This window comes from Penicillium samsonianum (genome assembly GCF_028829775.1).
Source record: "Penicillium samsonianum strain IBT 33392 chromosome Unknown utg000003l_segment0_segment0, whole genome shotgun sequence".
NCBI lineage: Eukaryota > Fungi > Ascomycota > Eurotiomycetes > Eurotiales > Aspergillaceae > Penicillium > Penicillium samsonianum.
The window spans coordinates 4,664,283-4,680,098 of NW_026643261.1; the positions used below are offsets into that span (position 1 = coordinate 4,664,283).

The window sequence follows — 15,816 nt, forward strand, 5'->3', positions numbered from 1 at the left end:
AATTGAAGCACAACGGGCGGTACCTAATGAAGAAGGCGGTAGCGGTGAAATTTTTGCTGTGTCACTGTATCAACGACCGGATACCGCATTTTTGGTGATACGGTATCAACAGTACTGTAAGAAGTGAGTACATCCATGGATAGCAATAAGATACCGTATCAAGTCTCGATACCGTAGCACTACGGTTGTATTACGGTATCCTGGATCCCCTTCTCTTGCATGGTAAAAAGATATGGCGCCACCCGGAATCGAACCGGGGCTAATAGAGAGGTGTTTTAGTTCCTGGATTGTGGTTTACCACAATCTATCGTCATACCACTAGACCATGGCACCAATTTGATAGAGAAACGTGAACATGCTTGTTTTATTAGCTAGCCTGATCTTTCCCTATAAGGGAAATAGAAATAGAAAAATAAAAAGATATGGCGCCACCCGGAATCGAACCGGGGCTAATAGAGAGGTTGTTTAGTTCCTGGATTGTGGTTCACCACAATCTATCGTCATACCACTAGACCATGGCACCAATTTTATATAAGATGGATCGCATTTTTGGCTACATGAAGTTAAGACTTATCACTTTATCTAGGCCTTTATCTACAACATAGTTACATGTAGTTATATATGTACATACTTGTTAAGAGGTTTAAAACTGGCTAGTGCGGGGGTTCCTACTTAGGTATATACAAAGTAGGAGTGGAGATCCATCTATGGATGACTTCGAAGGTTTAAGTAAAATCCCCTTTGCCATCTATAGCCCTGGAAATCCCCTGGGCAAGTGCTATCTGTTACAAAATTCTTACTACCTACAACCCTCTACTACGGCTTCAAATTTATAAGTCATCCCTAACCTCTCACTACTAGTATCCTCTTATAGCTATGAGAGTGAACTTGCTGCCCAAAAGGAGCTAAATAAAAAGTACAAGAAATATCTACCTCGGAGTCATAGGCACGCCCGGCTGAACCAACAGGTGGAAGAGATCGTCACCCTAATGGATAAGCCCATGAAGAGACTAGGCGGGATTGACTCTGGTCGGGTCCTTACCCACATGCTGCAAAGGACAGACGAAAAGCACCACGCTCGGTATGGAGAAATCCTAAGCCACCTTAGAAAATCTTCGGTAGAAGATATCCTAAAAACCGCTCTGACCTCTAGAACCAAGTCACTCTTGGAGGTTATTAGGTCTGAATCAATTGGGTTGGATGAGTACTTTAACCATATATCGTTTTCCTAACTCTAGACTAATATTTATTAGGCTGATAAATCTCGATGGAAACCCTGAGAATGACGAAGGGGTAGGGATTTACTTACATATCCTTTGGACGAAGGAGAAAAAGTTTTCGCCATACTTCGGCCAGTTACTGAATCTAAGTGAGCGAATTGGAAGACATTGCGACCCAGAATATCGGAGAAATCACCCGTCACTTCAATACAGCCTCTGGGACTCTGGAAGCATATGCGGCGAAACTTGTTCACCCTATCAAATTTTAGGGCCCCTCAAAACCTAGCGACAGATGATTATGCACTTTTGCTAAATCCCCAGGAGATGTTCATAGCTTGTACACTACAGACACTCCGCGGGGCTGATCTGATTTTGTTTCTACCTGGTGATATCCCAAGGCCATGTGCCAGCCTACATCTGAACGTGGCACTATCTATCTTCCAAGGCTTTACAGATAAGGACGGCGAGCCTATAACACACCAAACAATTGCCGATGCTCTCCGAAGCCCGAATAGCGATATTCGTCAGTGGGCAAAGTCTCGCAGAGACTCGTTTAACGACCTCCGAAACACTCCCTGATCCGTAGCTTAGTGCATACTGGCAACGTAGGTCGGAGGAGGCAAGAATCCTAGCCGCTGCATTGGAAAAGCCTAGAAGGTAGATACTGATGTATCATACCGAAAGCGAAAAACTCGAGAGGTTTCGAAAATTAAGAGACTCCGGATTTTGGGTAACAATAAGAAGAAATGCGTATACTCTTCGCTTTAGCTGGGGGTTTCACGAATTCAGTATCCCACGACGCTTACAACTCACGGTGAGGGCTGGAGATAAACTTCTCCTTTGCCCACTTCTTTTTGACTCCCCCAGGAGCTCCACTACGGTAGGAGAGCTCTTTCAACAGACCGTGCTGGTAGGCTGATGATCGCCGTGAGAGTCCAGAAGGAAGGTGGAAATCATTGGCGCTGGCTTTCTTATTTTGGAGAACCAACAGTGGAACATATGAATCATTTTCTGGATTGCCTAGAAGGTTTGAGTATAGCTCAATCACAGCGACTACCCCGCCGAAAAGTACCTCCTACCATTCGTCGGGTCAGGCGTAAGAGACATCTCAGGGAAGCTACAAGGGGGGATCTTAATGATATTCCTCCAGAGATGAATTTGGATTCGAAAGATGATCCTACGGCCGACATGGAGACGGGTCAACTGGCTTTGAAGGAAAGCTCAGGGGAAGACGAAGAGGCTTTCTTTGGAGAGATCAAGACAAACCTCTGTATTCAAGAACTTGAATTACAACGTGATATTTCATAATCTCTGTCTGATATTGTCCTGTCGTCGTCTAAAGAAACTATGAGCTTTGAGCTTTCACTCCTTTTCTAAACTGCGCTTATATTTTCTCTGTAACTTCTCTAATCTTCACTCTTCCCTTCTCCAATATGCGATACCCGTCATCACAGAAGACACCACACATAGCCCTGGTGCGGCTAAGTCAGCTTCGCTGAACCACAATGACTCGTCATACCACTAGATCATGGCACCTATTTGATGGAAAAGATCTCATATTTTCGCACCCTCACCTATGCCTTATCTTTCCGCTTCCAATCTTCCAGGCCCCGGCATAATCCAGCTCCAGGACTAAACCAATTTAGGAAATAGCCTCTCCGCATCATCTCGACGTACAAATACGCTCACTCAGGCCAGCTCATCAGTTATTTTTACCAACTTCTAGATCCACAAACATACAGATGGTCATGCAAAATGGATATACAACATATAAGGCGGCGATTCACCAGACCTATAAGCATCCTTTGTGGATCTCATCTCGTGCCACATGAAACACCCCCCGCACTATGTCCCGAAGATCAAAGGTCAAGAACAGGTCTACTCCATCGACTTAAGAATAGCCACTGGAAACATTGCCATTACTTCTGCCACTGCTACCAGAAACTATACCCACCTCCAAAACGGCTCTTTCCCCTTATCTGGCCACTTTCTCGAGGTCCATGCTTTTATGCTGATCAGGTCGATATTTGCCCTTGCTTCAGCATTAAATTTCCGGATGTACGTCACTTGATTGATATGGTAAAATCACAGAAAGACGGGCTACCGGATCGCCGAAAAGATCACCATTATGATTTATTTCACAATCTGAAATTGGGCAACGCCCGTGATCATATAGGGCATGATTGTGCCTTCATTCGGCACCCTCTTGTCAAAATTCAAATCATGACGACACTTTGGATCGATGAGCCTACGCAGTCTTTAGAAGTGATGACATGTTATGCAATACGTGGATCGCAAGATATTTTGTCGCAAATTCTTGCAAATCCGAAGGCACACAGGGAGATAGCGAAGTGGCTTAGAAAGCTTTTTGATGAGGCTGGCTCTGCCTATGCCGGTTGGCACAAAAATAGCTACTTTCTGGTATCTTCAAACCGTCCTGAAATGCCTAGGGGTCATGAGCCATCTCTCGTGGAAATAATCACCACGCGGGACCTAGGAGATGGTCAATGGCCTAACAAACAATGGAAAGTCAACGTTCATTCCTAGGGTTGCATGTTTGGGCTAGGGCTGTTTTTGATCGGGCTACTGTCGCATTGAATCGACCCGTGATTTTTTGCTAGATGATCGGTCTTTGTTTCTTCGATTTCTAACAAATGGCTTTGCCCTAGTCTTTCTTTTCTTCGAGGAAGAGCAATAATATCAAACCACTTATTTTGATCTGAGGTAGTAGTTAGAAAGAGACCCTAGACCTCTAAATAAAAATTCTCCCAAGGCATCGCAGGCCCGCATAAATAAGAAGACATGGTCAATATTAATGTCGTGTGAGACTGTGTAACAATCAAATATATCTCAAGCATACCTTTTTCCAACTCAGTCGACATCATTATAACCCACCCCACTTGACGTATTCAATTGGGCATGAGGCCAATTGCCGCTCACCTATACTATCCTTTTATGTACTAGCTTGGCTGACAGACTCGCGGGGCCAGGTGACTCACTCAAGCATCCCTGCCGTGTCCTTCGGTTAGAACGGCATTCTAGAAGGACGCTAGAAGGGGAGTTAGGAGGAGTTAATTGGCGAAGATAAGAAAATTGGAGCACGGGAATGTCTCATAAAGGCTTCGTATTTCGAATTCTTGTTTTGTCAACCCCGCGGAGTGACCCACTTGGGCGGAACGATGAAGTCACAAATCCGGAGAGGAATCGGGTATGGAAGACTTTCATGTATCTTGGTTTTGAATGGTATACGAAGTACGCTTATGTACATTCCAACCGAAAAAGTGTAGATTGTAGACGTGTCATTTCAAATGTGGGAGAAAAATAAGCCCAGACGTGTCAAGCGGTGAATCTGCGGGGTCCAGAGAGCGGGAAGAGGAGGCTCCAAGGCAGAAACAATTGCTGATTGGCTGGTGGGCGGGCGATAGGGCACTTTGGCCCTCGGAACCTCCCAATCTCACCGACAACAAACAATCACACTAAACCTTACCGGTGGGTCTTCCAACTTCCTCACTTCGATTCTTATTGGTTGAGATGTGGACAGGTCCCGCGCCAAGTCATGTGTTATGAAGCTGATTGGCTGTGTCTTTTCCTTTGTCCGTGTTTGGCTACATCATAGTGCTGCATTTTGGTTGGTTGCCCTACGGGGACCCCGACGATCCCAACTGGGAAATTACTGGAGTGTCTCGAACATAAATAAACCCATCCCGCAGGCTACTTGATTTCTATTTCTCATCCTTTACCCCATATTCTAAGTGATGCACACTCAGTCCAACATTTATCCCAAGAGATCGCTCTCCCAAACCTCAGCTACTTCAACCTCCTCTCACACTAGCCAGTTCTCTCAAGAGAAGAAGCGCTCCAAATTGTCGAACTCTCTCTCAAAGGTCTTCCGATCTAACTCTCCTCTACCAATCGATATCCCCACGAGCCACCAAAACACAATGTCACAGCCTCGAGATATCCCGCAGAGCAATCACAAATCTTCATACTTCCCAGACCAAGACTACACCTCAACCAGCCCCATCCAGATGCCTTCCAGCATGGGCTCGCCGAAGGCGGACTGCCCTAAGCGTGCATCTACTCCCACCCGCAAGAACAGCGATGACTACAAACGCTACAGTGGAACTGTCAACCATTACGGTCGCCACTCGAATGACTGGCTGTTCGGTGGCTTCAGTGTTCGCGATACTGTCCGTGATAGCCTCGATAAGCTCCGCAGCCAGGACAAGGAGAGCTGAATGAATGCTCCTTCTCTGCAATTTCAAATACATTCAACATGTGGAACCCCTGTTGGATCTACTTTGTCTCGTTTACCCCCTGGTTTACATCCATCTTATGATGACGCCCACCCCCGACCGTTCGGCGAGAATCAATACCTGGTCCGCCATGATTTGAAAGCTGTTTTGCTTCAAGGTCCAGGAACCGAGTGTGGTCCGCCCTGTAGGGGTGTGACTGTACTCGGGTGTCAACACGCGCGGCAACTATGTACGCGTTAGCGAATCGTCTGTGATCGTACATCGTTTTCACCTCGAGCCCTACCCTCGATCTATGTGTGCGCCCGGTACTTAAATTGTACCGGTCGCTGCTTGTGTTCCCCCGGGTCTTGAATATTTGATCATTCCCATCATGTCTTGAATTGTGTTGGACTTGATATCTCATTGTGTGCACGATTGCGCTCTCTTCCATTGTACGGTCGATTCGATTATGAAAGGAACAGACAGCCGCGATCGTTTATTGAACTTTTAGCAAATGAAATTTATATACCATGAAGCTGCCATTGTGCAAAACAGAAGTAATGTAGAATCCAAGGCCCACGGCCCTATGCTGCCCCTGCAGGAACGGTTTTATAGCCCGCAAAGTCTCGGGGCCGGTTTGGTCCTAACCCACATAGATGACGAGTTTCCATTATGTTCACGATGCAGGTCTGAACTGTTAGTCACTAGCGTAATTTCCTTCTCCGCCATAATCATACAAGCTCTGAACTGAGTGTTTTTTTTGTACGTTTACTAGAGAGCGATGACAGGAGGACGCTGGCAATAGAGAGGCCACACATCCTCTACATACCCAGCTGTGTAGTGGTAGAATTCCACAGTCATATCCAACCTGTTTAGCATCGTCCAGCAGCATTTTCCTCAATACAGCCCTCGATTGACTGATAACCTTCCGCTAGTTGCTCATCAATTTCATCTTTGAGGTCTAGTTCTCCGTTCATTGCATACTGCTCTGTCAATGATTTCCACCAGACATCTACAAATTTCACATGGCCATATCTTTCTAGTGACCATGGCCGCGGACCGCTTTCAGGATCGTGGAGAAGACTCTACAGTGGCTCTTCGTCAATCTGGATAAAGTATCTGTATCTCGGTGTGGTCGCCAGATCGGGGTCGGATTGTACGAATGCTGAGCCCAATTCTGAAAGTGTGCGCGAACCTGATCTTTTGATTCATTCTCAAAGTTAGAACGGTTCTCAAGGAATGTCATGCTCAGACTCTCATTGAGAGATGTATCGAGATCTGGAGTTTTGGTTAATGGATTTGCGCAGTTCCTCCGTGATCACCCCCTTAACGTAGTTCCAGACTTCGTCGTTGTATGTATACGTGGAGCGGTAGCAGACCCAGCCCCATTTTTGGTAACCCCCTTCCTTGAGGAATTTGTGAACTAAGCGCGTTGCGAGACCTATTGCGTCGAGCATGGCTTGAGTTTTGATGGCCCCGGGTGTGAAAGCCCGGGATGTGGGTGGTTGAAATAAGTCCAGATGTTCCCAAGAATGAAGCAAGGAATGAGCAAGAGTGAATACTAGAGATTTGACGGAAAGGCAATTGGCATCCAAATGGATGTGTGAGGATAGGGGTATCTCATTAGAGATAAAAGTATTGAGAGGAACAAAAAACAAATGGTTTAATATTTTGGATTGAGATTGGAATCAATAGAAGGGGTCGGGATGTCAAATATATAACCTCGGGGCCCGAACGAACCATTAGTAATGGTACTAATGGTCTAATGGAAGCTTGTGGACCTGGTCAGGTGGGCATTATCTAGTAGAATATCGTTGATGTAGAGTTGTTATGTGTTCATCGGGGCTCGATAATGGGAGAATATCCAAACGCGAGAAAATATCGTCCAAAAGGATACTCAGTGAGAGATTTGCTTATATAGCCAATATGGACGAGTATTTCCATCAACCAGCCAAGTGGCCGAGCAGTAACTCGACCATCGCATCTTCCTTGGTCTAGTGGTGATGATTTCCGCTTGTCATTAATACCGATAAGCGCGGGAGACCGGGGTTCGATTCCCCGAGGGAGAGATTTCTTTTTGCACTTTTTTCTTTTTTGGTCTAGGCTTATTTCTTTTTTGATCATCAGTAGAATAACGTGAATGAAACTTGGGAATAGCTTCTATTCATATAGAACTGACACAACTTGTTCCTACTTAGGATGGGATCACGCTGTAGGGCCGATTGACGTTTTCTAGGTAATCTCCCTCTGTATATATTGAGTTCAGCCTCGTGTCTACTCCATACTAATTGGTTTATATAAAAATCAAACCGGCGGTTTGATTTTCACGGATAAACCCAGCACAAGGTTACGGGATCGGATGATCAACGTGCGTCATATGGCGTACCCGAAAGTGGCAATCATCTGGTCGGTACAGGCTAAACATACCACATTTTTCTAGCTGGGTCGGCCGGCTCTACGTTAGATCTAGATTACAGCTAGACGATCGTATTCCGGAAGCGCGGGAGCCTAGATAGTTTCGAACACCCCCGTGTATTTGTTGAGGATCACGGATGACCAACTTATCCGTGGCTTTGAATAGCTCTATTTTGAGACTCGTTTCCGTGGGAAACTTACGGGAACAGATCTATGTATTCGCAAACTCTAATTGCAAAGCCACATACCTAGGTATATAATTCATGATCCATTTGCTTGCTGCAAAGATTGCATTAGTTTCAACGAGGGATGAAGAACCGGTTCTCGGATTGGATTGTGGTATACCATGTGGATGACAGAGGGTCCAAATCCGCATACCCCAAGTCCCTAACATTCAGAGCCATATGGCCAAAACCGAGGCTGAAATTAGGCCTTGACAAGTCCCGCAGCACCATCCGATTTTTGGTCCCGGCCCCGCAGCACTAAATACATTCTGGTGCTGTGGTGCTGCGACCATACCTATTTAGGCTAGAAAACTACCTAGATAGGAAAGTGATCGGCATGACCATGCCAAGACAGAACTGAAACTAGCGGCTTGGCGCCAAGTAGGCGCCAAGGTCGGACCAAATCGGCGGGACTTGTCAAGGCCTAGCTGAAATCCAGATCACTGTCAAAAGTCTAGACAATCTATCTGTCCATTTGTGCCCATTGGGTGGTCGTTTGTAACGGTTAAGTCACCAATGCGTAGTGGTCTGATCTCCATCTAGGCAGGGCGAAATACTACACCATAGCAGAAGAAGGCACTGGTGGCAACCACATTGGATGTCTAGACTGGTCTTAAACATCACATGTGATACTTTCATCTCGGAACGCTTCTTTCTCGTGGGTCTAACCTACCCAGCGTTAGAATAACATCACATCCATGTCACATGCCCTGGACGCTGAGCTCCGACTATAAGTATCCCCCACCTCAACTTTATACTTGCACTTATCTCACCCGCTACATCTAAGAAACGAGCTCCTCAGTCATATCCTTATACAAATCCACTTTTCTGAATAATTCCTCCTCAATATGCCGATTAGTGATTACGGTGTCTGGAAAGCAAAACCTGTACACTATGTCGTTGAACATGAATGGGATGACAACAAAAGCCCGCATTTATCACTATACTTTAGTGATAAAGGAGGACTGAGTCACCATTCTGGCTTCGACTTTCGCCGGGCCAGCCGACCCAACAAAGGCAACAAAGGCAACAAAGGCCACAAAGGCCAGAAAGGCCAGAAAGGCGACAAAGAAATCCCTGGGCTCTTCAGAGCAGCAATTAACATCAAGTCTGGTGATAAGCATGAATCGCGACTTACCTACTGGGTGAATCACGACTTCAAAAATCACCCCATCGTCAATAATCTCACAGACCTACCCTCGGGGTTTTCTCCCCTCGAAGAATCGGAGCCAAACCCTGCTGGGGTGAGACTAGACTACATCCGGAGCAACCTATTCAATATCAACACCGGTCGAGTCCTACCCCATGACGAACCAGGTCGGGACAATGATATGATTGATGTTCTAGAACCTGAAGTTATACAGGCGATTGAACAAGAGGCCGAAATTTACCTATTTGGAGAACCGTTCGACAATCGAAGAGGTAAACACAATGTGCATATAGGTATTCACAATGTGCATATAGGTATTCACAATGTGCATATGAATCAAGGTAATATTGAGAAATTCGCACAGGATGACGGTGTGTTCCAAGATGGTGGCCTTTTGATCAACTACCCATCTGGTCGATGGGTCGGGGTCTTTATCGGATTCGCAACACAAGCTGTGCACACCGATGAAGAGAATGGGCATGCCATATCAGAGGAGACATGGGGTGACTATCTGGAGACAAAGAAAAAGAAGAAGAAGAGAGAAACCGAGCTGACCGAGGACTCTGTGATAATTGACGGGGCGTTGATCAACCCTGAAGCCGGACGCAGGTCGGTTACTCTCACAAATCCAAAAGACCACAAGATGCCCCTGTCTTCCTGGAAAATTAAAAATTCAGCTGGTGAAATCCAAGCACTGCCGCGTGATGCAGCTTTGGGTGCTAAGTCGACGCAAGCGTTCGACATTCCAGATGTTCATCTCTCGAACCTTGGCGATACCATCACACTGTTGAACGAAAAAGGACTGAAAGTTGATGGGGTGAGCTATCGCTCGGGAGTTGAAAGGCAACCAGTTGCTTTTGCTCATTAAAATGGATATTGTAAAATTAGTCTGTTGTGCCTTTGGTTTTCTCGTTTTCTCAAAAGTGCTACTATCTACATGTACTTAACGGGACAAAATTGTACAACCCAGAAAAATGAAGATACTTCAATTACTATTCCAGAGGCCTTAATGAACAAGGTACCCTAGTTCTGTCAGCTGATCGTCTGAAGTGTAAAAATCAGCCTTTTTGACACCATACAAATCCATGCATCGCCACTTTTTGGTTGGTTTATAGCTCTCATGAAAATGAAGCTTTTGACACCGTACAAATTCATACATAACCACTTATTTGGGGTAGAGAACCAGAACCACCCTAAAAAGCGGTGATATATGAATTTTTATAGTGTCAAAGCTTAATTATGACATATCGATATTACAAATACCTTGCATAGAGTGTAAGAAGCGGTTGAGGTTCTAGGGATAATCAGGCATTCAGGCATCAATATTAACCGAAAAGGGGGTTTTGTCGCATGGCACCTCTACCGCTGCGTACCTGCGCCGAAGGGCGGGAAGGAACAGCAATGTTCAGTAGCCATGGAAAAAAGCCTCAGATCAGTCACGATTTACATTTATTCAGGTAGACGTGCGCAATGTGAGAGTGTGAGGGAGATCATTGGTGAGGCTCGGTAAAGTGGTTCGTTTTTGCCGCGGGAGCCTAGATGAGGCTAAGGGTGCAATATTTATTTAAGACATGTCTGCCACTTTCGGCTTCTAATCCAACATTTCACCGCCAAAAAAATAATGGGCTTCTTGTCTTCTCTCCGTAACACAATGCCTGGGCTGTTCGAGGGCAGTGATGGATCCCCCGAGCCGGAAGAGCCTCTTCCTCCGCTCCATGCGGCAGTTGATGCAGAAGATGTGGACCAGGTGCGCCAATTGGCTGCCACTGCGGACCCTATCGATCTGACTGCCGCTCTATGTCGATCTTGCCAATCTGGTAAAATAACCAGCGCCCAGGCTCTGCTTGAGGCCGGGCGATGTGATGTCAACGCGGCGGTGGAGGGAGACACGCTTTTATTCCTGGCCGCGAAAAAGGTCGACTTGGCCATAGTCAGACTCCTGCTTCAGCATGGGGCCGATGCCACGATCAGATCCAAGAACAAGCGGTCCGGAGACAAGCCCCCATCTTTTACACCTCTCCACGGAGTGGCGGACAGCCTGTATCCCTACGAAAAGTTGGAAGACCTGCCCCGCTACGAAGAGCTGATGCAGTTGTTGCTGGATGCTGGGTGCGACATCAATGCACAAGATGCCCACGGAAATACAGCGCTGCTGCTCTCCGTACACAATGAGATCGCCCTGGTTCCATTTCTCTTGCAACATGGGGCGGACCCGAATATCGCAGAGGATCGGGGAGGCACATCTGCGCATTTCCTCCACCACCCCCTGGACCACACAGAGTGGTTCAAGGGCCTTATGGCGAATGGCGCCCGCCTGGACATTGTTCGAGATGGAGATGGCCATACCCCACTGCATGCTTATGCGTCTAAATGTCAGCTGGGCGATCTGTCGCTGTTCAAGCCCTTTGTGTCAGATTGGATGATCACTGATGGCAATGGCAACACGCTTCTTCATATCGCCGCGGCGAAACATTGTCACGGGAGCAAAACTATAGTCGAACTGCTGAAGCTTGGGATTGACCCAAACCAGAGGAACCATAAAGGGCAACAGCCAATTCACATGGTCGAGGGGTCCGAACAAAACATCAAGGATGTATTGGACATTCTCTGCGCAGCCGGTGCAGATCTCGAGGCTAGAGACTATCGCGGATGTACGCTTCTCACCAAGGCCATGCGCGGCACCCCGCAATGGTATTGCCGCGAGCTTCTTCCCTACCTCATCAGCCGCGGATCCAATATCAATGCGCAGGATTATAAAGGCAACGGGGTACTATCGTATCTGATCGAACCATACAATTTCCGATCCGAGTACTTGGACTTTCTACTGTCCCTTGGAGCAGATCCAAAAATGGTAAATTACGACGGAGACACGTTCCTGCATCATCTCGCAGCCAATTTTGCTACCATAAGCCAAGATAAGGTTCTTTTAGCCATGGTTCAACTTATCAAGATGGGCATCTCCCCGACCGTTCCCAATTTCCGAGGTCGGACGCCTCTGCATATGATATGCAGTCAGGCTTCCAACGATTTGTTCGCGGCGACCGTAGAGGGAGGCAAGTGTGCTATCGACGTACTCCTAGATGCGGGTCTTGATGTCGCTCTAAACATGAGTGATCACCAGGGAATTCGACCTATCCACCTCGCTGCCACAGTTTCGGAGCACCTGGTCGGTAAATTACTCGCTCGCGGGGCTGATACCACCGCTTCAACAAAGGATGGCCGCAATCTGTTGCATATTGCGTCAACCGCGCGCCAAAGTAATTCTGTTGGGCTGATTTTAGACCACTGCGACTCCAAGAAGCTTGCTTTGATGCTCAATACATGCTCGGAAGATGGGAGAACGCCATTGCATGAGGCCTGCCGCTCTGGAAGACTGGAGACAGTGAACCTCCTCCTCGCATACGGAGCAGATGTCAACGTTGAGGACAAGCACAACCGTACCCCTCTAGATGCATGCGCCGAGTCCATCGCCGAAGACCAGCTCTGGCAGGGGGCTGATGACCAAGAAAACTTGATGAACACGCGCTCCGCGGCAGGGGTTTTGGCAGAAGACAACAACCGGCCGACACAGCCCACATCGAAGATGAAAGAGGCGCATCACAATACCAAAGGTTTGGGGTGGAAAGGAGAAATCACATCCGAAAGTTCGACAATCGGAATTGGACGAATCGTACGAGCATTGGCGTCTCATGGAGCCTTGGCATATGAAAAGATATTTGGCGCTGGTCCCATGTATTATGCGGTTGCCGAGGGAAATGAGGAAATGGCTGTGGAATTGGACCGGTTATCACGAGAAATGAGCCTTCGGATGGAGGGTTTCCGCCCTACGCAGACTGAATTCTACCTGCTGCGCTCTCAGCACCTCCCAGACCTGCTCCAGAAACAATTCAAGGAGTATGTTTCTGAACATAATGTGCTTCCAATGATCTTGCTCGGCCATCACCAGGAGGTTGCACAGGCGTTGGAAAAGAACGCTTCGATTATCGAGGACAAATCCTCCCTGCCAGCGATCATGGCCTCTCTCGCGAGGTGGGGATTTTCGGAGCTCTTTGGCCGGATTGGCAGTACGATGACCGGTAACTGGATCAACGGCAGCGACACCAATCTTCGGGGCGAAAAGCCGACTCCGTATCTTCTGACGGCTGCTCAGCGAGACATTCCCAATCTGGAAGTTATTCGGGTCATGGTCGAGAAGTTCAACGCGGATGTTAACATCCGATTTGAAGCGGGCATGGTCGATAAACCCACGGTATACTACCAATCGACGATGGCACTGGAGCGGCATTACAAGCCGGGAGACACGATTCTTCATCAACTGGCCCAAGGTACACACTGGTGGTATGAAGGAGCCATTCGGTACCTCCTGGAAAATGGGGCCGACCCCAACGCCCGAAATGACCAGGGTAAGACGCCGTTATGCAATGCAGTTTCACGGGGAGAGCTGGGCGGTTACCGCCAGCTCGAAATCACCAGAATCTTGCTGGAGGGCGGCGCCGATCCTAATGTCGCTGCGACGTGTGGCTATTCGCCGCTGGCTATGTCGGCGCATGATACACCGTTGTTCCAGTTACTGATCGAACATGGAGCATATCCCTCTCAGGAGCACCCCATGGAACTCTTTGTTGCATTGTATAGTTTCAACAAAGAAGTGGCCTCCGCTCTCTTAGGCATGGACCTGGATTGCAATACGACGGTGTTATCCGATGCGCAGCCACATTGGCACACCCACCGTTTCAAAAAGGTCCCAGTAAACCGCGGGCTCATCCTGAGCCCTCTTCTTTACATCTCAATTCCACCATTCAACGAACCCAATAGCCGCGACCACGCCTGCCGGATGATTGAATTCCTGCTAGAACGCGGCGCAGATCCTTTCCTGCCTTGCTACGCAGACCAAGTGGTTCTACACCAGATCTTCGCCATCGGAGGAATCATCCGACCATGGCTAGATATGCCCGACCTTGACCTTGCACGACGCGACCCTACAGGAAAAACGCTGCTGCTGGCAGCGGCGACCTGTGCGACTGGAACTGATTCGTATGCCTACACGGTCTCGGCATACCCGCTCCGAGGTGGAGAAATTGCACCGGCGTCCTGGAAGGAGGGCGACCCCACGCGTGCAATGACCCTGTACGAACGGGGCGCGGATTTGAGGGCAGTAGATTACGAGGGAAACAACGTATTGCATTATCTGGCTGACGTTGACTGCTCCAATGATCACTTCGCGTCGATTGAAGTTCAACGGACATTGTCCTTGTTTGTGAATAAAGCCCCCGAGTTGGTACACCAGACCAATGTGCATGGGCAGACGCCCTGGGCGATCGCGGCGGAGAAGGCTTACCTGGAGTTCATGGAAATTTTGCAAACAGATAATGTGCGCGCGGAATGATAGTTGGCGGGTGTTGTTTATTCGAAATATGTGGCTGCCGAGCAGGGATATGACCATCATCGACCCCGAACTGGTTATACAAGATGGTTTGCTGAAAAGCCTACCAGAAAGACTACTAAAAAGACCACTTAAAAGACCACTTAAAGACTGCTTAAAAAACTGCTTAAAAGACTGCTTAAAAGACTGCTTAAAAGACTGCTTAAAAGACTGCTTAAAAGACTGCTTAAAAGAAATGGCAAGGCTGCATAAGGGGCTGATTATTCTTGGTACCATATATTGTGATAAAGGTGAGAGCTGCCCCCTGAGGCATTGAGATGTTAAGAGGTTCCAGTTAGTTCCGCTGGGGTACAAGCGACGGTTGAGTATTGGCAATGACATACGTCGACTTTCCTCGTTTCCTTTTTGGGCCTGATTCGGCTTGAGAGCAGTCGAGACCTTTGTTCAAACACCTTGGTGCTGTTAATCTCAAATCTCTCGGGAAGCTTAGATTAGACCGGAATTGACCAACCTCTCGCAAGCTGATGTTTCAGGATCGGCATCGGTCCAGACACATTTGGCTTTGGCGCGGGAACAATTGAAGCAAGCGCTTGTTTTTAGAGCAACGCCAGAAGATTCCGACATGGTCGGTGTCTTGTTCGGAGATGGTCAGTTGGCCTCAGTCGGGCCGGAGAGCAAAAAGGGTCCCGGACAGTGGAAGGAAGAGCGGTGGATCCAACAACAGCCAATAATATCCCACATCTATCAACCAACTTTCTATATTTGGAAAACAATTTGATGCCCGCACCCGATGGTTTATAGAATACTTAAATCGAAAGGCCACTTGAAAATGCAGATTATTCAACTGCTTCAATTTCGCTCGTGACCTCTCGCCTTGTCAAAGATATGTTTTCGAACGAAACTTGCGAAAATCTGCCTGCCACAGAAACTGAAGTCCGGACTATGCAGCCTGATAGTGAAGAAACCAAAGCAGAGGACACACAGTATGCCCATGGGATTCACGTGGTTTATATAATTGGTGGTTTAAGCTTGGCGGTCTTTTGCATAGGACTCGTAAGTCTTGCAACTGAATCTTCAATCCTCGAAGCTAAAATACATCATCCTCAAGGACCGCACCATACTCGCGACAGCAATCCCAAAATAACCAGCGAATTCCACTCCCTCGACGACGTAGCCTGGTATGGCTCAT

General features: G+C 47.6%; 4 protein-coding genes across 4 annotated transcripts; 3 read left to right on the forward strand and 1 right to left on the reverse strand.

The window, feature by feature from the left end:
- Positions 1-2,022: 2,022 nt before the first annotated feature.
- N7471_005391 (uncharacterized protein) lies at positions 2,023-2,327 on the reverse strand (the record flags this gene model as incomplete). The annotated part of the gene is made up of 2 exons (XM_057278110.1): positions 2,023-2,240; positions 2,300-2,327. The coding sequence occupies 2 exons, from the start codon at positions 2,325-2,327 to the stop codon at positions 2,023-2,025; spliced, it is 246 nt and encodes an 81-aa protein (XP_057137720.1).
- A 2,648-nt stretch (positions 2,328-4,975) lies between these two features.
- Positions 4,976-5,458, forward strand: N7471_005392 (uncharacterized protein; the record flags this gene model as incomplete). The annotated part of the gene is made up of 1 exon (XM_057278111.1): positions 4,976-5,458. The coding sequence occupies one exon, from the start codon at positions 4,976-4,978 to the stop codon at positions 5,456-5,458; it is 483 nt and encodes a 160-aa protein (XP_057137721.1).
- Positions 5,459-8,942: 3,484 nt separating this feature from the next.
- N7471_005393 (uncharacterized protein) lies at positions 8,943-10,112 on the forward strand (the record flags this gene model as incomplete). The annotated part of the gene is made up of 1 exon (XM_057278112.1): positions 8,943-10,112. One exon carries the CDS (start codon positions 8,943-8,945, stop codon positions 10,110-10,112), a length of 1,170 nt encoding a protein of 389 aa, XP_057137722.1.
- A 783-nt stretch (positions 10,113-10,895) lies between these two features.
- On the forward strand, positions 10,896-14,630 carry N7471_005394 (ankyrin repeat domain-containing protein; the record flags this gene model as incomplete). The annotated part of the gene is made up of 1 exon (XM_057278113.1): positions 10,896-14,630. The coding sequence occupies one exon, from the start codon at positions 10,896-10,898 to the stop codon at positions 14,628-14,630; it is 3,735 nt and encodes a 1,244-aa protein (XP_057137723.1).
- Positions 14,631-15,816: the final 1,186 nt, after the last annotated feature.